The sequence below is a fragment of the Dichotomopilus funicola genome (genome assembly GCF_033296635.1).
Source record: "Dichotomopilus funicola strain CBS 141.50 unplaced genomic scaffold C8A04scaffold_72, whole genome shotgun sequence".
Taxonomy (NCBI): Eukaryota; Fungi; Ascomycota; class Sordariomycetes; order Sordariales; family Chaetomiaceae; genus Dichotomopilus; species Dichotomopilus funicola.
Genome location: NW_026944093.1, coordinates 199 through 27,474, shown reverse-complemented (window position 1 = coordinate 27,474; position 27,276 = coordinate 199). Strand labels below are relative to the sequence as shown.

Genomic DNA, 27,276 nt, shown 5'->3' with positions numbered 1-27,276 from the left:
CCCAATGTAAGGCAACCCTGCCGTTAACCTCCGGGCAGCATGAGATAGGTTCATGTTTAATTGGCCCGTCTAGCCCCTTGCTTTTACTAGCCGTCGGCCAGGATATCACCCAGGACAGACCTCGCAGATTGTTAAGTCGGTCGAGGTCGAAGCTTTGACTGTCTCGAGTTTCCCTGTAATTCCAAACAAGTGGGTGAGTTGAACTTCATAATTTACTTGAGAGGGGAAATGAACTGCCTAGCAAACTGCCTGCAGTTTACTAGTCTCCCCCCAGCCACCCTGGACCTGCAGCGGACAATTGATAATCCTGCAGCGGCTGAGTTGCAGGGAGGTAATTGAGTGAATGCGACGATAATTGAGCTGAAATTCCGAATTCAGCCCTGCTGCTTTGCGAACACAAGGCAGACTTGCAGCTAAGGCTTGCTGTGGTACAACTCTTGAATTCTCTCGGATCATGGCTCAACCTCATCAATTAGTTCTTTCATCAATCACACAACCGACTACCCGCCCTGCCGCCCCCCCCGGTGCCCCGAAGCCATGGAGCTTGGAGAGCCTGCTGAGCCCGCGAATAGCGACCTCGTCTCACGCTTGCATCAAGCAATAGTCGCCGGGGATGAAAGCCTCGCGCGAGAGCTTCTAGGCAATTTGAACGCCGACACCGACATAGACATCGCAGAAGCCGTTGGTCCCAGCGGGCGCACTGCTCTCCATCTCGCCGCGGAACACAAGCAGTTCTCTCTCCTCTCGTATCTGTTGGACCATGGCGCCAACGTTAACGCTGTGGACACCGCAGGCCGCACCCTGTTGACAGAAGCTGTGCGCCTCAACGACGTGCCGACCGTGACACTCCTTCTCGAACGCGGCGCTGACCTTGAGCTCCCGGCACGAAACGGAGAAAAGCCGCTGTGGATAGCGGCCAGGCAAGGCTATGAAGTCCTGGCACAGTTATTGCTACAATGCAATGCTAGCGTGGAATCCTTGAACCCGGTGGCTGGTACGACAGCGTTGTTTGAGGCGGTCGGTGGAGGACACATCGAGCTTGTCAAGCTGCTTCTTCGCAGCGGCGCCGACGTTGACGCGAGGCGGTTAGACCTGGGCGATGTTTCTGTCAGACCTCCTTCGGCTATGCCGCCTCACCCACCGCCTGTCCCACAGCTCCCACCGGCGGCTGCTGGTCAAGGTCCCATGGTGGTGGAGGTTCGGCCAGCCAAGAAAGGTGGTACTCATCGCCATCATAAGAACAAGAAGGCAAACGTACCGATGCTGGGATGGATGCCGGGGAAGGCGGTCTCCGAGCCACCCCCCGGAAAACCTGGAAAAGGCTTTCGTCGGCCCATACGCCGACACGCGCAAATGGCCTCCAGCTCGAGCGAAGACGATGATGAGGACAAGAACGACATTCCCTCCGGCGCAGCGCCTGGGGAGTCGAATCACCAGGCTCCGATCATCGTGCACCCAGCTGGCCCTTCACGTCATCACCGCCCTCTTGCGCTGGCCCCGGCTCCCCCACCAAAGTACACGGGGGGAAGGGGTGTTCCCATGTGGCCTGGGGGAAAGGGTGTTCCCGCGTGGGCTGGTCTGCCAATAACAATTTGGGAGTCACCTCTACACCGGGCCGTCTCGAATGGCGATCCGGAAGTAGTCAAGCTTCTTCTTCAGCACGGTGCAGAAAAGGACGCGCCAGGGAAAGACGGGCGATCCGCGAGGCAGGTTGCTGATGAGCAGCACCTCGGCGAAGTGCGCGCGTTGCTGCGTGATGGCCTGCTGCTAGAGGGTCCCGCGATTGGGCAAGAAAAGGAGAAGTCGCGAGCACCGCCCGTCGTGGTGCCACGGGCGTTTCCGCCTCCTCGGGATAACCGGGCGAAGATGGCGGCGTGCCGGACCTTTCAGGCGACCATCGTGGAGTTCTACAGTGAGAATAGGGAGCAACGATATCAACAGTCAGCTTCAATCTACGATTTGCTGTACAAAAAAGGTCCTGAGGCGATTCTCAAGGCTGGACGACCGGAGAGCGTGACTGGCAAGACTCCCACTTTTACGTGGTACCATCTGCCGGCAAACAACGTAACCACCTCTGATCGATATTCCCCGTCCTCCGTTATATGCTGACTTGTGCTTTACAGATGGAATGGGTAGAGGTAAGTTCTAGGCCTGACTAAGATGATCGTTCGTTCTTGCCGCCGTTGAGCTAATGGAAGCCAAAAGGGTTTAATGGAAAGGCTCCGCTTCTCACGGATCGAGGATAGAGCGGCCGAGAGAGAATTTAGAGACCAAATTGGTATTAGACCTCTCCAGGAACATGGGGCCAACCAAACAGCTCGGCCCTCATTCATGAGATCGCATTCGAAGGAAGTGAAGGTGAGACACGATAACCCAAACCTATCCCTAACCCTGGGTTCTGTGAACTGAATGCTTGGACATATGTAGCACCGGACGCACGGAAAAGGAGATTCCAGAGATTCCCCAGTTCCAGATGCGGAATCTTCGATGTTTGCTTTCGTAGGTCGTCAAGATCACTGGTTTGGTCAAGAGACTGCATCACTAACAGTACACATATCCCGTACCTCCACTTCGAACTCTACGACCACCATCGATTATCCCACCATGAAATCCCCGCGGGTAGCAGGCAACGTGGTGATGAGCCCCAACAACTTGGTGCAATTCCGCCACCCCCGCGACCACCAGGACCACCGCCGCCGCCGGGGTTTTCATACCCCCCGCCACCCCCAGGGTTTCCATCTCCTCCTCCGCCCCAAGGGTTTCCAGCTCCTCCACCGCCCTCAGGGATGACACCAACTGCATTCCCGTCAGGTCTCCCGCCACGAAGCCCCCGGGGGCCGCCGGGGAACGAAGAAAGGGCAACAGACCCAGGCCCGAGAACCACGCCAGGCCCCGGATACCCCGCTCCCCCAGCGGAGAACCCATCACGGACGGCCACACACCCGCATGTACATCTATCTCGAGGTTACTTCCGGGGAGGAAGATGGCAACCTCGACGTTCTCTCGACGGATATTTCTACGACCATCTCTCAAGCACGACAACGCGAGATGGGGACCAAGTCGTTCTCCGGTACGCGAGAGACAATGGTCTCCCACCCCGCATCATCATGGTAGATCAACTGTGGATATGGATTCTTGGGGACGGTAAGTCTACAAGCCCTGCCCCTTTGTCTCTCAGCTGCGGATAGAAGCGAAGAAACATCTAATTAAGTGAAACCAACCAACCACAGATACTGCCATCACATGCTCCTCACTCCACTGGGATTCCTGGGTCCAGGGGCCACTGGTGGAGGTGAAGGGAAAGTTCAGGAGCACACCACATAGTTTAACCCGAGAGGACCCCATGAACGTACATCAACAGGTCCTCCGACGGCTGAGAAGCCCTAATCGACAGCCCATTACCTCAGCCCATGATCTCGTATGTCTCGTCACAGATACCTGCACTGGCTTCTTAGACCGAGATGACGTCCAAGGCGGATTCCAGTTTCTGGATTTCTTCGAGCGCGAGATCGCACGTGTGGTAAGGGACACTCATCCTTCCTCCTACGCAGGCGAAAGGCGAAAGACTAAACACTAATACATCCACCCGTGGAAATACAGAGTGACACTGCGATACAAATGCTGGAGGAGTTTAAGAGCCGGCTTGGACGGACGGGAACCGCTGCAAGTAACGATTACTCGATGGACATCCAAAGGGAAGTCAAGCTGTTGGTCGAAGTACAAGACATCTGCGACGAGCTCGAGATCCTCCAAAAGATATTCGCAGACCAGAACAACTCCGTGACGGAATTAAGTGACATTATCTCCTCCGCCAAGAACAGGGATAAGCCATGGAAAGGTAGTCGTTCGACTATGCTGCACACAGAGCGAGCAGGCAGACTCAAGCAGATTGCCAAGGGGACCAAGAAATCGGTTGGCCATTGTCCCCTTTTATAATTAGTCACTCCTTAGGTACCTTGCAGTGGCAGCATCTCCGACTAACCCCGTGGCAATGATTCAATCATTTACTAGCTCTACCATCTCCTGGATCTCAAACAGAAGCAAGCCGGTTTCTCTGTTGCCATCGATGCGCGCAAGCAAGCCGAAGCAACCGCAGAGCAAACTCAGCTCGTCGCGGACAATTCCAGCCTCACCGCTCAACAGCTAAAGATGATGGCGAACCAGGCCACGGAATCAGGCCGGCAGACCAAGACACTGATGGTGTTTACGGTTGTGACGATCATCTTTGTATGTACCAAATTACCTGGCCGTTTTTGCTACGTGTATAGGTACCATATCCTCAGTAACCTGAGCGTTCCGGCTAACGATCTATGTGTGTCTGGTTAGCTGCCCTCGTCATTCATGGCTGCCGTATTCGCCATCAACCTCGATGTTTTCCCCTGGAATGACAACGACAAGCTACCGTTTGACTATTTCCTCAAATATCTTTGTATGAAACCCCACTCTGCTCCGTCAATTACCTACGAGGCCCCAACACTGGCTGTGGCTGACCTTTCATCCCTTCATCCGAACAACCACAGTCGCCATCAGCCTAGCCATAACCACCCCGCTGGTCCTCCTCGCCTTCAACCTCTCACGAATCACAACCTGGCTAAAATCTGCAACAAACTGGATCTCTAGTGTCTTCAACAAAAGCCTCCCCCAGGACCACCCCAACATCCCCTGGCCGCTGGTCATCGGCCTCTTGCTCACATTAATCATCGAGGCAGCTGTGATAGCGGCCATTTGGACCGCCCCACTAACCAATGGGATCAAGGCGGCTGTGACGGCTACTACGTCTTTTGTGGCTGCCGCGGTGATCATCGTGCTTATTCTACGTGCTTTGACTTCTTCGGCTGCACGGGGGCTGTACGACTCGGACGCGTCAACGGAAGTGTCCTCAGACCGGGGCACGTTGTAATTAGGACTGGGAATGAGACATGACGGTAGCGTTGGGCCTGTAATTATGATACGGTGACATATTACCGACATAATAAGAGTGAGAAACGGGCTTGAAGTGTTCTAAGCCTCGTACAGGAGGTATCGCTTTTTGCTGTCCCATGAATTATGCTACTTTCCTGTCTGCTGTTTACACTTTCTCGTCGTTACAAAATATCATTACAAATAATACGGGGTTTGCGTCGCGAGCGGTTGGGGGCGAGAAGCCGGTAGCGGGCATTGAGGTGTGGAAGGCGCATTCGCATCCTGCAGCAGGGCCAGTGCTAAACACTTGCTCATGCCCGCCCACAAACGGCAAGAAGGGGGAAACATTAGCAGAACGGGGACGTGGAGGTGCGCAGCCGATAGACTTGACGAATGAGGTCAAATACTGGAACGAGTGCGTCACCAAGAAAGGCTTGGGTTTGCAGTGAGCTCGGTTCGTGGCCAGGACTACGATTAACTAGGCCTTTTACATAATCCCGGAGAAAGTGAGCCTTCCACGCCTCAACTTGACCTCACTCTTGCGATAAAGTTTTGTTATTTCTTTTAGGGGTCGTTTTATGATCAGGTCTTTCGTTTCAAGCGCTCAAGCGCAGAGCCACGGTCCCGTTAGGATACACGAGCACCAAAACCGTAAACGCATGACAACATTGTGATGTGGAATTGCTAGGGCCTTACAAAAACCCGACCGGTTGCTTGGGGGTCAAAACCTTAGAATTCTTCGTCCTGCTTTTATCTTCAGTTTTCTCCCCTGACACCCAGTCTTTCTCTACGGCCATTGTGTACTTCACTCCCAAGTCAACTTGATTTCGGTAGACCAATCCAAAATGACGACCAGCGATACCCCTCTCCGCTAGGAGCCCCTCAGAAACACCGACTCTGAGACCGCCACCCGCGCGGGATCCGATACAAATACCGACTCTGGGTCCGCCACGCCCACGGGATCTGATACAAACATTCACGACGAGTCAACATCAGAGCAAGACAAGAAAAATATCGTCTTGACCCGTCGCTCTCGCCAAGTAAAGTCCACTCCCGGCTCGATCGTTTTCTCCTAGTCCGGCACCAACGGCGGCTATGTGGTGGTCCGGCTCCGCCCCATAGCGGAAACAACAGCGGACCCCGCGCCAGACCTCCGGCAGTCCTGGGGCGCCTTGCTAACCGTCCAATGCAACGACATCGCGCGTCTCATGCGTGAAGGACTGTTCATCTCCCCATACTACAACGCTCTGCCCGAGAAAGGTTACGTCCGGGAGGAGACCCGGCACGCCCGGAGACAGCCGGGAGGCCGCTATACGCGGACACGGTTTCTCGGGGACAATACCAATGGTTCGCCCGCGCTCTGGAAGGGCGAATTGGAGCTCACTAGCGGTGCGGAAAACATCGCTACCTCAGTACGGTTGGAGGATTTGTCGTACGAGAACGTAGTCACGATGAAAGCTACTAATTATCAGGGATATTCGGTGTACAGGTACAACGCGGCGGATCCAAACAAGTCGTATAACTGCATATACGACGATATGCCAATGAGTGGGCTTTGGCCGTGGCCAAGGGATGCCGAGTCAGATGCTATGCCGCATCCGCAATCCTGTGATGGGTGCACGATACTTTGATAGATAAAGCAGCGGAGGGAGCGGATGGCAAAAAAGAAGGGTTTGGCGATAGAGCCGGTATAATTAGCCAATTCATGTTGTCGTTGGATCGTACTACTTATAAGACTTATTCGGCTCCTTACGTTGTGTAATTATTGTGTTTGTTGTTTGTGGTTGCTGTTAATTAATGTTTGTTTCTCATGCCCTGAATTTAGTCTCCGAAATATTTACTTCCCTCCTGTTCTTATTCCTTACCTATCATTTAATCATCCCACCTTCTCCCCATCACAACCCAAGTTCCCAGCGCATGCCCGAGTTGCCATATCTCTCTAAGATGGCATATTATGGAGCGTCCAAACGTTGACTCGCGAAGTTGATTACAGTTTCGTGAGCACCGAAATCGGGGGAGCGACTCATGAATGGAAGCCTGGAACCCCAGGAGGGGTTCTCTTCGGATCGTGACGTCCAGTCAGCGCTGCAGAAAGACCTCTGCAGAACCGTTTGGGGTTATCAGCTAAGCGATGCGGGGTATGCGCCAGTCAACAGACAAGATACCTGTGTAACATGAGGTGGTTGTGCAGTTTTCGGTGTAGGTCGTATTGGATACGAATTACGATTCTGTAAATGGGAATAGGGCCATGTAACCTCCGAATCGGCTTCCTAATCGCCGAGGGGCTTGTCTAGCCGCCGGAGGGACGGCAGAGCCGCATCCCCGCTCTTCCACCGCACCCCTCTTTCATCGGGCTATAATCAACCTTATATTCGTGTATTTATGTGGTGAGACCCGGGTCTCCGGAGTTTTGGGCTCCCCGGACTATCTTCTCTTCACCCAACTAAGGCGTGAACCCGACTCTTTTCCCGAGGACTAAACACAAGAGGAACAAGTCCCGTCCCGTTCATAACACCTCCCAGCGCAACCATGTCAGACGGCATCAACTTCGGAAGCCTCTGGAACACAGCCGACGTGCCATTAGGCAGTCTCGTCCTCGACATTGAGCAAGCACACGAAGACAGCTGGAAACCCACAGACCTAACCAAGGACAAAGACTACTCAGTAAAGCAGAACGCCAACATCGTGCTCCGCGTGGACGCCTTCTCCGAGTCATGGTTCCGCGTGCAGGTCCTAAGCTGGCTGAAAGCGGTGCTAAGCCGCGCCAAGTCTAGCCACCTGCGCGTGACGGCCGACTCGGGTTTCGTCTACCACCTCGCCGACCCGAAGCGCGTGCTGCGCGATATCTGCCGCGACACGAAGGCCAAGGAGTGGCTCGAAGACGCCGCTGGCATCCGGTCCATCTACATGGTTACCGAGTTATGGACGCTGGTTGACCCGAGGCTGGAGCACGCTGGGGGCAAGGGGAGTGTGTATGCCGGCCAGGTGCCTGTGACAGACGGCACCACTAAGTATGCCGGCGCAGGGGGGGGCCACAGGAGCGGGTCAAGCGAGGGGGAGAACCTGACGGCGCTGGGCGAGCGGATTTACAAGATCAAATTTCGCAAGGTGAAGCTGCGCTTTGCTGTTGTGTCCGCCGCGGCTGAGAAGGAGCAGGCCGGTCAGGCGGATGGTGAGGCGGACAGCGAGGAGACGGCAGCGGTGAAACCCACGATGAAGATGGGGGCTCGCTGGAAGTCACTGCTTGTGTCGCGGGGAGAGGGTGACGACCCGGATGGGGAAGGGGAAGTCATGGTCGAGGCGGACGTGGAGGACGATGATGAGGGGGAGGAGGTAGGATGTGGTGGCGAGGACGCTGAGGAGAGCGAGGGGGAGTACGAAGAAGTAGAAGAGGAAGTTGAGGAGGAAGAAGAGGACGAGGAGGACGAGGAGGACAATATCAAACCGCGTGGCAAGACCGAGAATTAGCGGCAATTGAGCCCCATGCCTCCACAGAAAGCGGCAGACAGTCGCAGTTGCCTTGTGGGAAAGAAAATAACAGCAAGCTTGGACCATAATTAATTCGGTAATTAGCGGCGTAGAATCTCACGAGAGGACGCTTCACTGTTTTTATTGTCCTCTTTCATCTCCACACAATCAAATCCCAACATGAACAAACGACGCCCAACTCGCATAGTCCAACCTCGCCGTACTGTCCTGGAGACGCGCAAGGATAGCCTCATGCAACGCATCCGCAACCGCTCTCGGCGGTAATTCCCGTCCCTTTTTGTTCCTCTTCCCCTTCCCATCACCTCCCGCCTCAAAAAGAAAAACGCTCTTCGCAAGGTGCTCATAAAAGTCCCCCGTGACCTGCCGCGCCGCTCGGTCCAGCACCTCCCACAACGGCCCCACCACATTTGGGAACCCAAACCAAAACAACGCGCTGGCAAGGTGAATAGCCTCGTCCACTAGCTCCGGACTTCCGTTCTTAGCTACCGAACATGCCGATAGATACGCTAACCCGGCCCTTACCACGCGTCGCTGTCTTTCCTCTGTCACTAACCCTGGCTGTTTCCCTGCCCCGGATCCTACGTATAGAGTCATCAGCTCGCCGGCTGTAAGTCGCTCCTCCCGTAGCAACAACGCGCTCTTCGACGGCTGCTCCTGCTCCGACGTCCCGTGACATGCAAAATGCACGACGGTGGCGTCATCACCGGCCAGGCGGTCCAACACGATGCGTTTGTCTGGGTTCCATAGTGGTTCTATGTCCAGGACGCCATCGGCGCTCTCTTCGAGGGCCTTCAGCTCCGCTTTGACGTTTAGCTCGGGCATCCTTCCGTCTGCGGGTTGTGGCACGGCGATGAAGAGAAGTTGCTTGATGTTCGATTTGGAGTCAGGGTCGTCTGGTTTTACTTCTGGCGGTGGTAAGTCTGCTGTTACCGTCCGCGCCAGCCACAACCCCATGACTGACGGCACATACGACGACACGACCCGTCGCATAGCACAGTCTCGTGATGTCGGCCCCCAATCCGTCCCCGCCGCATGCAGTGGGAACGAGCCCAACAGACCACCAGACACCCACCACACCCGCGGGAGCAACCGCTGGCCGTCTTGATCTTGGCTGGATCTGGTGGTACGCAAGGTTAGTGTCGCATCCAGCTGGTGCAACACAGGCTCAACAGCCGTATGCCACAGCCACGGGAGGATGTCCTCGTTCAACGCCGTGTTGTCTCGGCGGCGGAAACGGGCACTGTTTCGGATGCTGTGGAGGATGCGGGTCCTGCGCTCGACGTCGATGTGATGGAGGGCGGGCAGGGGCAGAAACTGGACGCCGTGCTGGGCCGTGATAATGAAGGCGCCGTTACCGTTGGTGCTGCCGTATCGGGAGGTCGTGTATGATATGATGGGCCCCGGCTCGGCGAGCTTGCGCAGTTCAGCGTCGGTCAGCTTGGTTTCAACGTCGGAGAGGAGACCGCCGACTGGGGGTGCGGATGGGGGTGCCTCGTGTTCTTGGAGGGCTGGGAGAGGAGGCATCAGGCCGCGCCAGCTCCGCCAGGTGGCCCTGGATGTGGCGGTGAACAGTTGTTTGACATGTCCAAAGATACTGCTGCCGGTTGGATTTTGCCCTTTGCCGTTGCCACTTCGGTGGTCTTGAATCAGTTGAAGTGGAGCGTTCACGGCAAGTTTAGCAATGATGCCCCGGCCCCTTTCCGCCCAGACAAGCGCCTCCCGGGGCGACTCGCCCGCATAAAGGGCCGCGACCGGAGATAGTGAGGCCAGGCCAGAAAGATGCGAGAGGGTGTCCTCATGGTCGTCGAGGCGAAGCGACTGCAGCGCCTGACCCCGGGAAAGCAACGAGATAGCCTCGCGGAACATGGTGAGCGCGTCCGACCACTTAGCCTCGTTGGCATACAGGATGCCGGCCTTGCGCAGCGCCAGGATGCGCGTCATGGGCAGCGAAGCGGCCGACATTCCCACCTGTTCATAAACATCCCGCGCCCGGCTCAGCTGGCCCTGCGCCTCGAGCATGCGTCCGAGATTACTCCGGAGCGCACCCAGGTCGTGGCCCTCTATTGCGCCCCCTGTGATAACGCCCGCCCCGGAGCCGACCATCTCCTCAACCTCTTGGATGGTCCGGTCCAACGAGGGGACGCCGGCCTCGGGGACCTCCTGGCGGAAAACAGCCACGGCGCTGCCGTAGATGCTCAGCCGCCGGAGCCGATGGGGATCTGAGGGCTGCGTGAGCCGGAGTGCCGCGAGCGCGTGGTGCAGCGCCATGTGCAGTAACTCAACACTTTTATTTCCATCGACACCGCTACCGTCACCATCCGCTGCCTTTCTCGCTTTCGCCCCGTAGATGTCAGCAAGATCCGAGTGCCGGGCGGCGCGGTCCGAGTCGTTGTACTGAGAACCACTGGACACCTCGAGGGCCTTTTCGGCGTACAACAGGGCAGCGTCGAGATACGGCGATTCCCGGAACCGTCGAAAGCCCAACAGCAGCGCGTTCGCGAAGTTGCTCAGCATCCCTGCGGCGGGTTTCGGCATCTCTTCGACGGCGTCCTGGGCAAAATCGATCGCCAGTTCAAGGTACTTGCTGTCAAGTCTGCTTCGGAAAAGCAGTTGATGCGCGGTCCCCAGTATAGTCAGCGCCGCGCACCTGTGCCATTTGGTTCCCGGGGCTGTCAACGCCCGCCGGGCGTTCTCAACAGCGCGCTCAAGGTCGGCTTCGTCGTCCCGCAGGTACTCGTACCGTGCCAGCTGCACCCGCGCGAGATGAGCCCGCCGAGAGCCCAGCTTCTTGTCCCGGTCCTGATGATCGGACAACGACACTGTACGGTTCAAGCTGTCCTGCGCCAGCCGCACAGCCTCGTCTAAGTCCACCCTCTTCCGTAACGGGGCCCGCTGCGCCTCGTATCGTCTAAGCAGCATCATGCTCGCGTTCCGTAGCCTAGCCGCCTTCTTGTCAAGGTCCGAGTCTGGCGTCAAGCTCTCCGCCAAACTGCCATACCGCACCGCATCGTCCAGCAAACGAATATCGCCCGCGTCACGGCGCAGCAGCCACAGCCGGCCGCACATCAACGCCAGGTGTCCTACCAGGCCAGCATGGTCACCCTGTGGTATGTGAACCGACCCGGGAACCCCACTACCACCCGTGACGGCCACGGCCCGTTCCACCTCCTGGATAGCCTCGCGCAGGTCTCCCTCCCGATGCACCTGCCGGAATCGTGTCTCCAGCGCGTGGGCAAGTACACCGCGGCGCGCAGCAGCGTCGTGGATGTAGCCCGGCGGGGTGGCATCGACTGCTATTCGGGCGGCCACGATAGCGTCGTCCAACGATGCGAGGTCCTTGGTGGTTGTCGCTTTGAACCGCAGCTGCATGTGCAGACGGGCAAGCTGGGAGTATCGCGCCGCACGGCTGCCGCTGTTGGGATCAGCGGGGGTCAGTTCGGCGGCTTCGCGAGCGATGGAGATGGCTTCAAATGCGAGGGAGGCTCGTGTTCCTCCTTGAGCTTCTTGGTCGGTAGTGGTGGTGGGCACAACCGGGTAGTGCTCATAAAGCATCTGCAGGAGCCGGGACAAGTCACTGAGCCGCGCCGGGCGATAAAATCTATCCCGCGGGGACGTGTGCTTCACGGCGGCTCGGGCGGCCTCAACGGCCTCCTCTAGGAGGAGGAGCGCATTCTGTGCGGTCGGGTCATGCTCGTAGGCTTGACGGAGGACGCTTGCGCGGCGGCTGTGTTGGCTGGCTTTGGAGTCGGGGTCGGTGGATCCAGTTAAGAGCAGGCGGAGGGCTTCGCGGTTGGAGTCGAAGTCGGAGGGGGAGACGAGCGTGCGTTGTGGGACGGGAGGCAGAGTACGGGGGGCTGCCATCGGTTTTGTCTGTTATGGTATAAGCGGTAGCTAGCCAGTCAGGGAGGTATGTGGCGACGGCCATTACTTAACTACATAAGCACAGAAAACATATCCCCAATCTGCGCGTCTAACCATGCTGTATCAAGGTGGCGGAGTCCGCAACCGGCGGATGGGAAGATAACTCACCGAAAATCACCAATCGGTTTGTGTGACTTCACCGACCGACCGACCCCCGGCCGGTGTGGCCGGGAAGCGAGCGTAGCAGTGCATACGATAGTCAGCACCCGCGCTGCGTTCCCGTTGGCCGCCCGCACGACGAGGGGCAGACGAATGGGTTCGTGGCGTTATGCGCGAGGCTTGCTTCAACTCGGCATTTCCGGCCACCTTGATTTTTTTGGAGGGGGCTCTATGAAGAAAACCAGAGCTTCATCCGCCGATGGATAATATTTTGTAAATATCTCTGTTCGGGGTAAAACGAGGCATCGGCATCCGGACAACAGATAGTCGCCATGGCTCCGCCTATTCATCCGGTGTACTGGGATGGAAAAGGGCCGGACGTGGGCGATGATGCCTGGTTATTAAGCGCTGGCAACAATGGCCACAATCCTCACCTCAAGCCCAATCTTGTAGGGCTCGATATCAACACTATGCAGTATAACGGTAAGTCAACCAACGTGTCGTATCAACGCGACTTTAGGTCGGGCGTAGCTGCTTGCTAACACTGTGCCTATATTTGCGGGCGTATGTGTGCAATAGGCATGGGGAATCGCTTCGCGTCCCAAGAACGTTACAAACAGCTTATCCAAGCCCATGGCGCGCTCGCTGCCGTGGCCTTTCTCTTTCTCGTTCCTATTGCCGTGATGATGGGCCAGTTCCGCCGCGGAAGAAACTATGGACCCCGAGGGCGACGGCAACAACGGGGTCGACCACGGCGAGGACAGCGACAAGGACGACGAGAGTGGCTGCAAGCCCGGCTTGATTTAGCTTCCGTGATAGTTGCTACTGCGACTTTCGTTCTCTGTTTCGAGGCCGTGGGACGCCGACGGATGCTGACGAACCCCCATCATATCATTGGTGTGGCCTTGTATGTAATGCTGCTGGTGAGGTTTGTCCTTGGCGCGTGCTGGGTACGGCCAAGGACTGAGGGTGGGAGACCGTCGATGCTTGGGACCTGGGTACGGGATGGTCTTCCTTTCCTGAATAAGTTAACTGTATTGGCCATGTCGATAACTAATGTTTTCTAGATTCACCAATGGCTCGGCCGCTTGACAACGTTGCTTGGCTTAGCCCAGGTGCCACTAGGGCTGTGCCTCTACGGAGCAGCCCAAGTCTTCTTCATCTTGTACGCCGTCGTGGCCGGCGCGCTGGTGCTCCTCTATCTCGGTCTGTCGTATGTTTACGAGGATGAGTCAACTTCGAGGAAGCGGCCATATGTCCCCTCCGATATCAAGGGCAGTACACCAGAGCCGCTCGTCAACGCGCCTTCGGTCTCGGGGGCGATTACGGACGCGGGTCAGACAGTCTCTGCCAAAGGTCTAAACCTGGACAGCGTTGAGGACGTTCCCGCAGATATCCCTACCACAAGGGTCAACGGTTTGGAAAAGATGAAAACGTCTCGGGAGACTACTGAGGGGGCCGTCAAAACGGCTATAGGTGTCGGGATAGCGAGCGAGAGTGCACCTGCATCCGGAATGACAGAAGAGGGGCAAAAAGAAACAGAGAGTTATTCACAACACGGTGGTTGGGAACATAACAATGGAGGAGAGAAATATCGGCCAGAAGGCAACGGAGCGCACAAAAAAATACCGGACAGCGTAAACCGGGCCAGGAAGTCGCGGGCAGGCTCTCGATTTTCGGTCAAACCTCGGGACGAACAGCTTGAATCGAGCAATCGCCCTAGCCCAAGTCCTCCCAGCTCGACCCCGCCCGCGGGCCATCCGGTAGCAGGAACTGGCCCAAGTGATATCCCCAAAATCAAGACGAACCTCACGGTTCCTGAACTTCCGACCGCCCTCATCCAACGGGACGACATGCAGCCATGGGAAACGAGAGACAAGAAACCACCCTTGAACACGGCCACTACGCTCTCCAAATTGCGCGCACCGAACCCCAAGGCAGAAAACCAACAGCTTTTTGAAGAAGAGGCCCAAAGCTTGTCGGCAAGCATAGAGAGTGACACGGAAACTCATGAGCACGTTTCGGGCCTGGAAAATAACGACGGACCCATCAGCAATATCACCTCCGTCACAACCTCCCAACCAGTCCGTCCCCAAGAAGCCCATACCCAAGAAGCACATATTGAGGAAGGGGATCCCCAAGGAGCCCCCGAGCCAGTAAAGAAGAAGAAACGAACAATAATCCGAAAGAAACTAATAAAGAAGCCCGCCGCTAATCCTGCTCCCCCAGCCAAAAATGACGACGACCCGCCCACCGTCCCAGACGAACCCGACCAACCAGCCCACTCCCGCCTCAGCTCCTGGGACAACATCCCCGAACACTACCGCCTCGACGGTGACGAGACAGACGGCCAGAGCGTAGCGTCCTACCTGTGGGACGCCGAGTCTGCCGCGCACCGCAGGGCGTTTGCCCTACGGCGACACCCCGGTATTTTGGGACCGGCTGCGCCCATTTCTTACCCTTTACCGGGTGTGCTAGAAGTTCCTCAGGAACCCGGGCCCTCACAGCCGTCAGGGGCGGGGCCAAGACCGATATCACGGTCTGGGTCGAAGAATGAGCTGGAAACCGAAGACGAAGTCGAAGCGGACAATATCGAAAAGGCTACTAACAAAACGGTCCCATCACAGCCCCAATCACGACCTATCTCAGTCACCATTCCCGCCGCAATCCTCCCTCGCCCTGTCGCCCGCGACGGACCCAACTCCACCACCACCCGCCCGCATGAATTACGGCGTGTAAGACCAGCCACCGAGAACGGTTACGCCGAGGCTTTGGCCTACATGTACAGGGACAGGCCGCGGCCTGAGCCCGAGGAGATACCGGGGTTTGTCCCGTATCTGGCGGCGAATGATGATAGATATCGGCGGGCGGGGGAGTAGTGATTCCTGATTAATGTGAATGGGGTTGTTGTGCGGAGTTAGTTAGGCTTGGGGTAGGGCTGAGATGATTAGTTACATGTGCCATAACAGAAAGTATCGTCATACTACTAGGTACCTATTTTGATTAGCGAAATGATGTTCTAAAGCCATCAGGCACAAGCACTCTTGCCAAACTTACGCACTGGCTTCATCTACTTACCGCACCACGGTCTAGATTACACGAACCGTGGACGCTCGTGTTGCATCTACCAAGACAGAGGTGCAGGGCCAGCTCTCGCGGACATTAAGGAGACAAAATCCACTTTCGGCTCCCCAGGCGTAACCATCACGGGTTTATACGCCGCTCAGGTGCGTAGTACGAAGTGTGGGAATAAAATGAACGGAGAACATCCACTGGCGTTCTTCAAAGTGATAAACAAAAGTTTGAGCTCGCTAACAATGCGTATAATGACGGTGTGTAGAATCACGACCAACCTAAATATATTGCAGCCATTGGTGGTCGCGCAAAGCTGTGTTAATGAAAAAGCACAATGTGGGTGGAACCCTAACCCTCGACGGTTAAGAGGAAGCACCTCTTACCCTGTATACCTCAGTAGGCTATAACTCACAGCATGAAACCACAACCTTTCAGTAAAGCAACACAAGTTTATCAACTCAATTTCATTCCCTCTCTTTTTGGCGCCGCCTATGAAAGCACTGCCGCCCGGCTCCATCCCCTATGTCCCAGCCACCACCCCCAGCTGCCCCCAAAATAATCGCTTGCTATCTACTAGTTATCCCAGCCAACCCGTTTACGAACCACCGGGGCCGCCCAAGAGCGCAAATCTCCGCACGATGCCGGGCCCGTATTCTTGGTACTACTCAACAGTTAGTCATGCCCAAAGGTAAATGGCACTCAACGTAGCGGAGAAAGGGGATCAAGACAAAACATACCTCGGCCTTGGTGTGGCAATAGGACCGGAACTCGGGTGTCTGGCCGAGCAAGCTGCCGCCGAACCAGGGCCCGTGCCGCTGCCTCTTGTGGGTAATGACCTGGACCTCCAACCCGCCACTCTTGGCACCTCCACTGCGCACCTCACTTTGGCGGATACGAGCATCAACTAGCTGCTTTATGTCGCGCTGTAACCTGCGGCCAAAGTCCTTGTATAACGTGCTGCCGCCCGACAAGACAATGTTCTTGTACAGGCCGCGGCGCACGTCAATGGGCGATGACTGGATGACGCCGTCGACGACCACGGGCAGCGGCGTCAGGAAATCGGACGAGTAAATTTCTGGGTTGAAGAAGATCTCGGGCGCCAAGAAGCGCTCGTAACCCACGTCGACGTTGACCTGACGGCCACCCGGCTGCGCGACCACGTGCTTCAGGAAACGACTGCGGTCGCGGTCGTATTTGCCGAACTCGTTGACGATATCCGGGCAAACGTAGCAGTACTCCTCCTTGATCTCCTGCGCCGTCTTGAGGGACGAGTCGGGCTCGCCGCGGTCACGGAGCAGTGACTGGACAAAGTAGGTGATGTCGCGACCGGCAATGGGAATAGATTTGATCGATGAGCCGATCACGTAACCCTCAGCAACGGGGATGACGTGGGTCACACCATCACCGGAGTCGATGACCGTACCCGTCAACGACCGGTCCGTGACCTTGGAAGATGTCCACGAGGCAGCGAGCGCCAGGACGGCTTGGACCGCAATGTACAGACCGGCGCAGTTGAAGGACTCGAAAAAGATTTCTGCGGTGTTCTCGCGGTTCTCAGGCGGGTTTAGGGGCTATAGGGTGTCAGCTCTCGTATGCGTCGCGTAGGGCAGCTAGGAAAAGGTCTAACCGGTTCGGTAAGGAGGAAGTAATGGTCCTCGGGCTCGACGCGGAGGTATTTGAAGATCGAGTTGGACCAGAACCTTTCCATGTGATCCTACAGCAACCAATTAGCCTCCTCTCGAACACAAGGAACCCGGTCCCACCAACCCAGTTCTCAATCTGCCCGTGCCGAATCGGATAGTGTAGCCCATATCCTAGCCATCGTTAGCCTATGTTTTCTTCTCCTCTTTAGCGGAATAGCAACGCACCCGGCCCCGATGAAGCCGAAACGGCCTCGTCGCCGATGAAGAAGTCGAGGTCCTCCGTCCCGCGTTTCCCTGAAAGGTGACCCGTCGGCCCAGCCCCGCCGGTGAGGAACGACGGTTTGTTCGCTACCGCGGGGCGTCCGGCACCTGTACCACCACCGCCACCCGCGGCGGCCTTAGTCGCGATCGCTGTCGGGAAGACGAAGGAGGGGGAGTCGTTTCCGGCAAAACCTAAGCAGGGGGTCGGTCAGCCACATGGCCACACAAAACAAAAGGCGGAACAAGCTCCAAAGTAAAGACACGCACCTAGTTTCGAAAACCCCGTGCCGCTGCGGTGGCGTGGTCAGTAACGGGCTTTAAAGGCAAGCTAGCAAACTGGCGGCCGATCTCCCTCGTCTCGTGGGGAGCGGGGCCAGGGAGGCGCTACAACGTACTTGTCCATGACAACGGCTGGGGTTTGGTTGGCCATTGTCGCAAAGGGGTGCCGCGGCGCGTAGCTTCTGTTCGTGTATTCCCGCGGTCAAACTGGAAAGCGGTGGCCCAAGGAGCGGGATGTCGAGGGTGTTGCGTCTGCGTCCAAGCAGGCAGTGGAGTTGTTGAGGTCCAAGATTACGTCTCATGAGCTCCCCCAGCGAGGGACCCACGTTGCGGCTGTGTGCCAAGACCAACGAGTGGTGCCCCGCCAACTACGGAGGTTCAAACCCGGACTTTGCGCAGATTCTCTGCTGTAGGACAAAATAATTCATGCCACAAGGAGAGCATCCCTTTTCTCGCAAAGCTCTAGGGGAAAGGGTCAAGAAGAATTTCCAAGAAAATGCACGTGGCGTTACTATGAAGCCCTATCTAGGAAAATCATCTCACAAATTGTTTAAAGGCTTTATTTAACCCGACCGTTAATTGAGGTACCAAAACTCGACCCCCCTAACAAGGGTTCTCACAGTGTGTTTTTGTGCCTGAAATGATGAAGCAACCCAAAGATGAGAACTCCTAGTCGTGACAGAAGACAGTCCGGACTCGCTCTTTCCTTCAAATATCTACCACCAAATTTCTAACTACCTCATTAGCCACCGTGCCAAACCCCAACTTCCTAATAAATCGATATCTCTCAGAACCGCCAGCTCCCGTCAATTCCCTTCTCGACACAACTTCACGATTTATCTCCTTGTCACTCGTTAACTCTCCTCCCCCCGCCCCCGGCCCGCGGTTTGGCCATACCGTCTCGGCGCCTTCCACTCCTAAGGAAACATTCCCACTAGCCGGGGCTAAACTAGTCGTATTTGTTCTTTTTACGAACTCAAGCAATTCACTCGTTTATTCCGTGTCACTGGGTAGAAGTCGTTTTCTTTAGGGCCCAGAAGCCCTCCTGCTGTCCCGGCCAACGACTCGCCCACGGTTTGCCGGTCCCGACCTAGAAATAGTCGTATTCTCCGAATTTTGTGTTGATTGTATCAGTTCTGGACCGCCAACTCTAAGCAACGACACCACCGACCGCTTTGTTCTAGCTCTAACCTAAACTCACCTCACAACTCCCCCCTACTCCCGATCTACCCTCAGTCCTTAGACGGCGAAGAAGGAGAGTCTGTCATACAGAACAATGTCGGCCGCTTCCAATTTCTCCGCCATCCCGTCTGAGGGCGATAGCCCCGCCGAAAGCCCGCGGAGACGGACTTATCGGAAGCCAGTTGCGTCGATTTATGTCCATGCCGGGGCCGGATACCACAGTCTGATGAACGAAAGGATCCACATTCAAGCCTGTACCGAGTGGGTTCTTGAATACGTACCGGATATAGGCGAATCTAACTAATACGTTTCGCAGTGCCGCGCGGATTGCCATGAGTTTCCTCAAGGCTGGGGCGACTGCTCCCCAAGCCGTCGAAGCGGCCATCAGGTGTCTTGAGGACAAAGAAATTACAAACTCCGGCTACGGGAGCAACTTGAACATCCACGGGGTTGTTGAATGTGATGCTACCATCGTTGATCATCTCGGAAGAAGTGGTGCTTGCGGTGCTGTTGCAGGTAGGCATGAAATAAACCGCTCTCAGTGTCGAGCACCTACCTCACCCTCAGAAGACCCAACTAACCCCCCTTTTCCAGGTGTCAAAAATCCCATCACACTGGCTAAAACGATCCTCGATACGAGTAGTCAGCCATTGTCACTCCGTAGAGTGCCGCCCAACATCCTCGTCGGCCCTGGAGCAACGGAATTTGCAGAAGAGCACTCGCTCAAGACCGTTCGGAACGAGTTTCTAGTTTCGAGAAACGCGAAAGACCGCTACCTACGTTGGAGCGAGGACTTAAAGAAGGCCGAAACGAAAAGGAGGCTCAAAACAACCTTCTTCGACAACCACGCTGCGACCCGGAGAACACCATCGCCTAGCGCTTATGACAAGGCAGCGAGTCCCTCGAACAATGCTCAGCTTCGAGACCATACTAGTGCCATTCTCACTGGCACTTGGAACGAGGGCCAACCTGACTCGCCAGGCCGCTCACCCATTGACGACCATGGATTCTTTTCGACAGCTCCCACGACACCCACTCCAGTACAACGCTTTGCTCCGCCCAAGACGCCGGAGCGCTACTTGACCAATGCCGCGAGCGAACCATTGCAGTCTCATAAAGGCTCCCCATCGTTACCAGTAGAATCGACCGCCAAGCCGCCATATCTCGCGCCCGTGTCCTCGTCCTCACTGTCGGGAAATGATGGTCTAAGGAGCTTCGATAGTACTGAGACGCGTCCGGCCGATGCTTTTGACTATTCCGAAGCATACGGAATTGGCTCGCCGAGCGACACAACCACTTCAACCAACCCCACCATGCTAAACCTGCCTCTTCCTAATCATCCCGATGACATGGTGACGGACACAGTCGGCGCCATCGCCATTGATCTTTACGGCAACATATCGGCGGGCTCGTCCTCCGGCGGCATTGGCATGAAGCACCGCGGCCGCACCGGCCCCGCGGCACTAGTTGGCGTTGGCACCGCGGTTGTGCCTGAGGACCCCGATGATGACCTCGCCACTTCTGTCGCGGCTGTCACAAGTGGCACAGGTGAGCACATGGCGACCTGTCTCGCCTCGGGCAAGTGCGCAGAACGCCTATTTCAAGGCACGCGCCGCGGCCCGGGCGGGCGTGACATTGCCGAGGAGGACGAACATGCCATCATGGAGTCCTTTATTACCGATGACTTTATGAACCACCCGGGTGTGCGCGACCAGCCGACGGACGGGGCGATCGGTATCATGGCAGTCAAGAAGGACCGCACAGGGGCGTATTTCTATTTTGCGCACAACACGGATTCGTTCGCCCTAGCATCGATGGCGTCAACGGAGAAGGAACCGCTCTGCGTCATGTCGCGCCTTGGTAAGACCGGGCGTGTCGCGCTAGGTGGGCGGAAGGTGAGGTTGGAATAGGCGGGTGGTGATCCTCACTCCACCAACGGTGCGGAGAAATGTGGTGTTGAGATTCTTCCTGGGGCGGCTCGGGATGGGAATGATGAAAGGGGCATGCCCGTACGAAAACCGAAAACCTAGATACTACACCTTGACTGATGGTCGATATGCCCTGTACTGTACCTTGTTAGAGTAGACTTGAGAGATACCAATAAAGGCCATAACTTCGAATACGCAGTGCGGCATGTGTAATAACGGTGTAAGTTCCAGAAACCCGTACGGGTAAGGCAGGCTATAAATGTGTAAATCAACCGTATAATGTACTTTTTGCTTCTCTAACACGCTCTAAACTGTGCGTTACCTGACCTTGCTCCGTTGACGCCACGCCTACCTGACCCAGTACGGCGTATTTTTAACGCCATGTTAAACCCATGAAAATGCCGTACGAGGGAAAAAGAACCCCCAAAAGAACCACGTACGCAACTTAGCTTACTATCTCGGCTTCCTCAGTCCCTCCAACCAGAGCCCAACCCAATTTCGGTGGGCACGTTGACTCGAATCAAAGGTTCCCTACACCTCCCCATTAACACCCGCCTTCCTCTTCCCCCCTTTCCCAACACCATCCCCACCACCTGCACCAACATCTTTCGCCGCCGCTGGCCCCCCAACCGCCACAACAGGCGCCTTCCCATACTCGCCTAGTACCAGCACCGTGCCGCAGGTCAGACACTCGGCGCCATCGGGCACGCTGCAGAAGATGCTGAGGCAAACGGAGCAGACGAAGCCTGTGTCGACGACGTTGCGGTGGCAGAAGCAGGCGGCGCGGAAGTCGACGGCGTCGGCGCTTGGTGTGTAGAGAAGCTCGGAGACGCTGGCGCCGAGGCCGAGTCGGGCGCTGGGGGGTTGGTTGGTGGTGCTGCTGCTGTTGTTGTTGTTTTTGTTGTTGGCGGTGGTGGTTCCGGAACCGGTGGCGGTAGCGGTGGCGGATTTGGATTTGTCAGGGCCTTTGCCTGCGTCGGCCTCGCTGTGGCTGGTTGGGTTGGAGGGGGCCGAACCGCTGCCAAAGCCAAACATGAGGTATTGGAGGAGGCCGCGGGGCTCGGTGGCGCGTATGAAGGTCCCGCGCGTGATGAAGCTGGCTTGTTCGAGGAAGGTGGCGCTCCCGCGTAATGATAAGGTATCGATAGCGATGCGGGCGTGGGAGGCCGCAAACACGGCGTTCATCGTGGGGATGTATTGCTCAGGGGCGCTATCGCTGACAGAGAGGATCAGGATGCGCGCGTGCACGCCAGCCAAGCCCCCGCCGGAGGTCGATGTGCTGGCTACGGGTGTCGGGCCGACAGTTGAACCTGCGATCATCGCGGTGCCGGTGGTGTTGACCGCATTCGCGGCAGTTGAGGAGGCGGTGAAGGAGAGAGCGGTCTTGTTGATGTGTGCGAGGGCAAGGGTGAGGGCCCCTGATATTTGGGTGGTCGTCGAGGAGAGGTCGGCGTCGACGGTGTCGTGGACAAGGGCTCGGAGGGAGGTCAACAGCGAATTCTCGATCTGCGCAAACTGCGGGTACTTGTTCGCCGAGGCCAACTTGGCGCCGTGGCCGGCGTCTTGCATATCGACATCCTGCTGGGACGGCGCGGGTTGTGGTGGTGTTGGGTAGAGCCATACGGCGCGGTTGGTATGGGCTGCGATCAGGGCGACTTGGTTCGAGTTGCTGAAGGCGAGATGCGCATTGACAAATACGAGAATGTTTGCGATGGCCTTGGAAATGGGGAGGACATCGGCGATGGCAGACCACGCGCGCGGGTTGGTGTCGATAATAATGGTGCAAAGCGATGGAATATCGTCGGTATTGTACACCTCGTAGTGCTCGGAGGCATCGACCGCATCCTGAACGCTCATCGTGAATGTGCTGGCTGTCAAGTGGCTCTACAAGCCCGGTTCACTGTCGGTCAAAGGTCCCGTAGGCCGGCGTCCCGTCCCCCTCTTTCAAAATTGGGCGGCAATACGGGCAGCAGCGACACGAGACCTAACGAAATGGGCTCGCGTGCCCCACGCCGTGTCCGATCCCCGAGTGCCGCCCACTACACCAGGTATGTTATGTCGGGATGAGATGGTATGGGCTCATGGAGTTCCAAATCCGGGTAATTGGGTTACAGGCCAACGACGTACCGTCCAGGTATGTGTTGCCCGCTTCGCCTGCAATCGGGGAGGTTGTGACTATCGTGATGGGTTTAGTTGAGTGCTTGAGTGGCTAATTAAGGTCGACCCGCTGCAAGAATGACGCGCGCTCTCCCAAATTTTGAAGACACGGGCTTGAAGGCGCGGCCCCACGTGAGTTGCTAGTGTAGGCGTCTTGGCCTCGAACCCCACCTAGCCTTACCCAAATTAGGTTACACCATTCCTACTTGGGGGGGCTGCTCGGGAACTTCGCGTGGGGGGTTGCTTCGGTGGGGCATTTACACGCTCCATGGAGGGGCAGAATATCGACCTGAGCTGCCATTGTTGCGTCAAGTAACGCTCAACACCAAAGCACTATCTGATGTCAACACCCGCCGAAACTTACCTTGCGCTCGCCCCTTTGGATTTCTTTTTTCATGTTCAGTGCATTGCGCATTGCAAAACCCGAACCAGGCGGCCATAAAGGCTGTGGCCTCCCTCTCCCCAAGCTAAGTACTCTTTCCTTTCATGTTATTGTTCTCAGTGAATTTCGAGTCTCGGTCCAAAGCATACACGCCCTGTGGCGGCATCTCCAAACCCTGGAACGCTATCCTCCTTTGGATACAACCCGACCCGAAGGTCCACTACTCCTTTCTTGACTTTACCCACCTTTCCATACCACCAAATCATCATGGATTCCTCCTTCGGCGATCCCGCAGCTCCACGGGCTCAGGACACGGACTCGGATCATTCCAATACCGATGTCCCCGCCCCGTCCGTTCATCATACCCCCTCGCCTATTATCCCCGAGGTCTCCGATCCCGAAGCCATTATCTCCGGGGCGAGCACCTCCGGGCCCATCACCCCGCTGGAGAGCTCTCCCCAGGACAGCCCACCTCGAACGGATTCGCCCCATGGCGCCTTCAGTACGGCGGCGTTGTTGGGGGCATCGAAGGATGAGGTGACCGATACAGCTCCCAAACCCGTTTCCGGGCCTCCGCCCCCTCCCGGATTCTACGACCGTGTTACCAAGGCGGAGGAGGCGGATGCTACCGGTCCCGAGGTCAAGCCGGCCGGCGTTCAAGAGAAGGGGTCTTCCGTCTCATCGACATTGGCGGGCTCTAAGCCTACCGAGCCTAAATCAACGGAGCCAGGTCGCCCAGGGCCCGAGTCCAAAGCTGAGGTTGATAAGTCCAAGCCTACCAAATCCACAGCGACAGCCCCTAAACTCTCCGGCTCCAACTCTGATGAGTCCAAGCCGGGTGATGCTGCACCCAAGGAGAACAACCCCGTGGATTTCAAGGCCAAGTCCGAAGCTGAGGTTGATGGGTCCAAGCCTACCGACCCAATGTCAACCATGGAAATCGAGCCCACTGACCCAATATCGCCCGAAGTCGCTATCTGGCGCGCCGCCAACTTCAAAGCCTGTCCTGTCGTCTTTCCTTGGTACCCTGAGGAAACCTGCTCTGGCCCGTGGGATCAGGTGGATCCCGCCTGGGACAACCTCCCCAAAGAAGCTGCCGAAGATGCCGAAGATGCCCCCGCGTCGAAGATGGGCGGAATCAAGATCCCCGTGGTTATCAAATCCGAGATTACCGCGGATGAGAGTGTCAATCCCACGACACCTGTGCCAGAGACCGGTTCCCGGCAGGACAGAACCATGCTTCTCTTTGCCCGTGTCATGGAAGGCGGGAAAGAGGACGAGGAGACGACCGCTGACCTTGCCAAGTTGACCAAGCTTCTTGTTGAGGAACCCGAGCTGACCAAGCAAGGCAAGGAGCCCATTGTCCCCGTCATCGACGCCGACTGCCTGGACACGTTGTTTGGGTGCCTCGATATGAGGCAGCCCGAAGCAGTCCGCACCCAGGCCACGCTCTGCACGGCAGCCTACCTCAACGCCTCGGGCCTAGAGGGTAAGAGGAAGGTCACCGACTTCTTCCACGCCAAAATGCAGCGAGCCACATACGATGACTACATTGTCGCCTTTTGCGCCGCGACTGCGATCTTCCCTCTCGAGTACGACCTCATGGCCGAGCTGTTCCACATCGAGGGCTTTCTCCCTAGCCTCGGATCGCTCATGACCCGCAAGTGGAAGAGCAAAAAGATTGAGATGGCGTGCCTTAAGATGCTCAACGCCGCCGCCATGAAGATCAAGTGCCACGCGGCCATCTACAAGTACTGCAACGAGTGGCTGGACGACATCATCTCAGATGACATCGAAGCTCGTCTCGACACCGTCTGGCACCTTGACACTGATCTTGAGGTGGAGAAAGAGGGCGCTGACGAACTCCGACGGCACTGCAAGCAAGTCAGGAACCTCGCTGGCGTCGTCTATATGAAGATCTCGGTTAGCGAATTTACCCTGGGCAAGCTTCGGGCGTACGAGAAGTCGAAGTGGTTCTCTAGCTCCGGGCTCTCTAAGTTTGACGACGACTAACCATGAATTACACGTAAAGGCAGTTCCCGTATCGGCCTCTCAAGGCCTGGGCACCGAGCCCAGAAAACCAGCAACAGACAAAATTGAGATTCTTTGCAACCGATTTGCCAAAATGATTGTGGAGGACAACCCAGAGAACCCAGAGTATGTGCAGTACGCCGTGGAAGCTTTGGCCTATGCAAGCCTCAGGCCGAACATCCAAGAGCGGCTTTCTCGCAACACAGAAACACTCAAACGCCTTGTCACAGTTCTTGATTCAGCAGCGCCTAAGTCGCCTCTCACGTATGGGGTCCTCAGTATATTCACCCACCTGACGCGGTACCGTCCTCATGAGTCGGAGGAACAAAAGAGACTGAGGCAACTCAAGGCGTACGCCAACGCGGCCGGGAAGTCCCAGCCCAACCCCCTGAGCGATGACGCCCGCGTGACGGAGCGCTGCAAGCTCGTCTTTGCCGCAGGCGTCGTGCCCGTTCTCGTCAAGCACTGCAAATCCGCGTCCCTTGCTTCTCTCTCCCTCATCATTTCCATTTTGTTCTCCCTTTCCGCCACTCCCACCCTGCGCGGCTCCCTCGCCCAACAGGGCGGTGTGCGTGTCCTGCTCGCCGCCTGGAATGCCCTTCCGGCCGAGACGGAGGACACCGCGCGGCGCACCGCCGCCCACGGCCTAGCCCGCATCCTCATTTCCACCAACCCGGCCCTCGTCTTCCGCCAGACGCCGCAGACCGCCGCCATCCGGCCACTGGCTACGCTGATCGCGCCGGCTGACCCGACAGCCGAGACGCGGGATCTCCTCCCGACCTTTGAATCCCTCCTTGCCCTAACCAACCTCGCCTCAACAGACGACGACGCCGACACCACGCGGCGGGTCATTGTACGCACAGCCTGGGATGACATCGAGGAACAGCTCTTCAGCACCAACACCCGCGTCTCCACGGCAGCCGCCGAGCTACTCTGTAATCTGGTCCAAAGCCCGGCTGTCGCCCTCGCCCTATTCGGCAACGACCCTTCCTTTACCATCGCCACTCTCACTTCGGCTTCTTCTTCTTCATCTACCCCCACCCAACAACCCCCCGAAACCAAAACCAAGGCCCAAGCCCAAGCCCAAGCCACAAACCGCACCAAAGTCATCCTCGCCCTCGCCGACGCCGACAGCCCCAAAACCCGCAGCGCAGCCGGCGGCGCCCTCGCCAGCCTGACAGCCCACGCCTCCATCGCCCGCACGATCCTCACCACCGCTGCTCAACCGCGCGGGCTAGACCACATCCTAGGTCTGTGTCGCGAGGGCCAGGAAGAAGGAGGAGGAGAAAGCGCGGGACCAGCCGAGGCGGAAGGGATCCGACACCGCGGGGCCGTGGTAGTGGCGAATTTGTTATCGCAGGAGGGGGAACTGGGGCTGTTGGCAAGGGAGAAGTTGGCCAGGGCTGGGGCTGTGGAAGCGTTGACGGTTTGTGCCAAGAAGAGTCGCACGCCGGAGGTGGTGCAGAGTGTGGTGCGTTGTTTGGAGGTTTTGCTTGGGGGGGAATGAGAGGAGGATTGTTTTTTGATTTCGAGTTTGGTTTTGTACTTCTGTGGTGTTATGTTGTGTTATGTGAGATTGTCTTGGGGGGGTGGATGGTGGACTACGTAATAAGGGGGGTGGTTGTTTAATGGATTGGCACGGTTTTGTGGACGTCGTTATCTCCTCATCATGGATTCACGGGCTGAGTATTTCGAGTTTGGACCACGCAGAACCAAGTCGTAATGAACAGACTGTGCTTTGGCAACGTCGATGCGTAATACAGTGAACTCGGACGTTGCAAAAACGTAAGTTACCTACTGAGGTATCGTATATCCTAATCACCCCTTACACATACATACACCCCCACTGTATTCGTACCACTCGACTCCTACACATACATACCACTGGGTAATATCCCACACCCTCAACCCCGCTAGAAATCTAGCT

General features: G+C 56.7%; 9 protein-coding genes across 9 annotated transcripts; 6 read left to right on the top strand and 3 right to left on the bottom strand.

The window, feature by feature from the left end:
* Positions 1 to 537: 537 nt before the first annotated feature.
* On the top strand, positions 538 to 4,900 carry C8A04DRAFT_31759 (uncharacterized protein; the record flags this gene model as incomplete). Its single annotated transcript, XM_062781870.1, has 8 exons — positions 538 to 2,064; positions 2,124 to 2,138; positions 2,812 to 3,070; positions 3,456 to 3,520; positions 3,601 to 3,912; positions 4,012 to 4,227; positions 4,327 to 4,429; positions 4,521 to 4,900. 8 exons carry the CDS (start codon positions 538 to 540, stop codon positions 4,898 to 4,900), a joined length of 2,877 nt encoding a protein of 958 aa, XP_062634042.1.
* Positions 4,901 to 5,984: 1,084 nt separating this feature from the next.
* On the top strand, positions 5,985 to 6,533 carry C8A04DRAFT_14715 (uncharacterized protein; the record flags this gene model as incomplete). Its single annotated transcript, XM_062778206.1, has 1 exon — positions 5,985 to 6,533. A coding segment is annotated over one exon (549 nt), but the record flags the coding sequence as incomplete, so codon positions are not given.
* Positions 6,534 to 7,431: 898 nt separating this feature from the next.
* Positions 7,432 to 8,370, top strand: C8A04DRAFT_31757 (uncharacterized protein; the record flags this gene model as incomplete). Its single annotated transcript, XM_062781869.1, has 1 exon — positions 7,432 to 8,370. The coding sequence occupies one exon, from the start codon at positions 7,432 to 7,434 to the stop codon at positions 8,368 to 8,370; it is 939 nt and encodes a 312-aa protein (XP_062634040.1).
* Positions 8,371 to 8,538: 168 nt separating this feature from the next.
* C8A04DRAFT_31756 (CHAT domain-containing protein) lies at positions 8,539 to 12,252 on the bottom strand (the record flags this gene model as incomplete). Its single annotated transcript, XM_062781868.1, has 2 exons — positions 8,539 to 8,860; positions 8,945 to 12,252. The coding sequence occupies 2 exons, from the start codon at positions 12,250 to 12,252 to the stop codon at positions 8,539 to 8,541; spliced, it is 3,630 nt and encodes a 1,209-aa protein (XP_062634039.1).
* A 491-nt stretch (positions 12,253 to 12,743) lies between these two features.
* On the top strand, positions 12,744 to 13,628 carry C8A04DRAFT_14724 (uncharacterized protein; the record flags this gene model as incomplete). The annotated part of the gene is made up of 4 exons (XM_062778209.1): positions 12,744 to 12,894; positions 12,991 to 13,155; positions 13,204 to 13,409; positions 13,479 to 13,628. Coding segments are annotated over 4 exons (672 nt in total), but the record flags the coding sequence as incomplete, so codon positions are not given.
* A 2,453-nt stretch (positions 13,629 to 16,081) lies between these two features.
* C8A04DRAFT_39682 (actin family) lies at positions 16,082 to 17,820 on the bottom strand (the record flags this gene model as incomplete). The annotated part of the gene is made up of 7 exons (XM_062784678.1): positions 16,082 to 16,147; positions 16,224 to 17,057; positions 17,114 to 17,200; positions 17,254 to 17,300; positions 17,355 to 17,582; positions 17,658 to 17,680; positions 17,786 to 17,820. The coding sequence occupies 7 exons, from the start codon at positions 17,818 to 17,820 to the stop codon at positions 16,082 to 16,084; spliced, it is 1,320 nt and encodes a 439-aa protein (XP_062634037.1).
* A 1,125-nt stretch (positions 17,821 to 18,945) lies between these two features.
* Positions 18,946 to 20,761, top strand: C8A04DRAFT_31753 (nucleophile aminohydrolase; the record flags this gene model as incomplete). The annotated part of the gene is made up of 3 exons (XM_062781867.1): positions 18,946 to 19,112; positions 19,168 to 19,367; positions 19,446 to 20,761. 3 exons carry the CDS (start codon positions 18,946 to 18,948, stop codon positions 20,759 to 20,761), a joined length of 1,683 nt encoding a protein of 560 aa, XP_062634036.1.
* A 549-nt stretch (positions 20,762 to 21,310) lies between these two features.
* On the bottom strand, positions 21,311 to 22,636 carry C8A04DRAFT_31752 (transcription factor Tfb4-domain-containing protein; the record flags this gene model as incomplete). The annotated part of the gene is made up of 1 exon (XM_062781866.1): positions 21,311 to 22,636. One exon carries the CDS (start codon positions 22,634 to 22,636, stop codon positions 21,311 to 21,313), a length of 1,326 nt encoding a protein of 441 aa, XP_062634035.1.
* Positions 22,637 to 24,446: 1,810 nt separating this feature from the next.
* C8A04DRAFT_14732 (myosin-binding striated muscle assembly central-domain-containing protein) lies at positions 24,447 to 26,856 on the top strand (the record flags this gene model as incomplete). Its single annotated transcript, XM_062778213.1, has 3 exons — positions 24,447 to 25,241; positions 25,351 to 26,307; positions 26,419 to 26,856. The coding sequence occupies 3 exons, from the start codon at positions 24,447 to 24,449 to the stop codon at positions 26,854 to 26,856; spliced, it is 2,190 nt and encodes a 729-aa protein (XP_062634034.1).
* Positions 26,857 to 27,276: the final 420 nt, after the last annotated feature.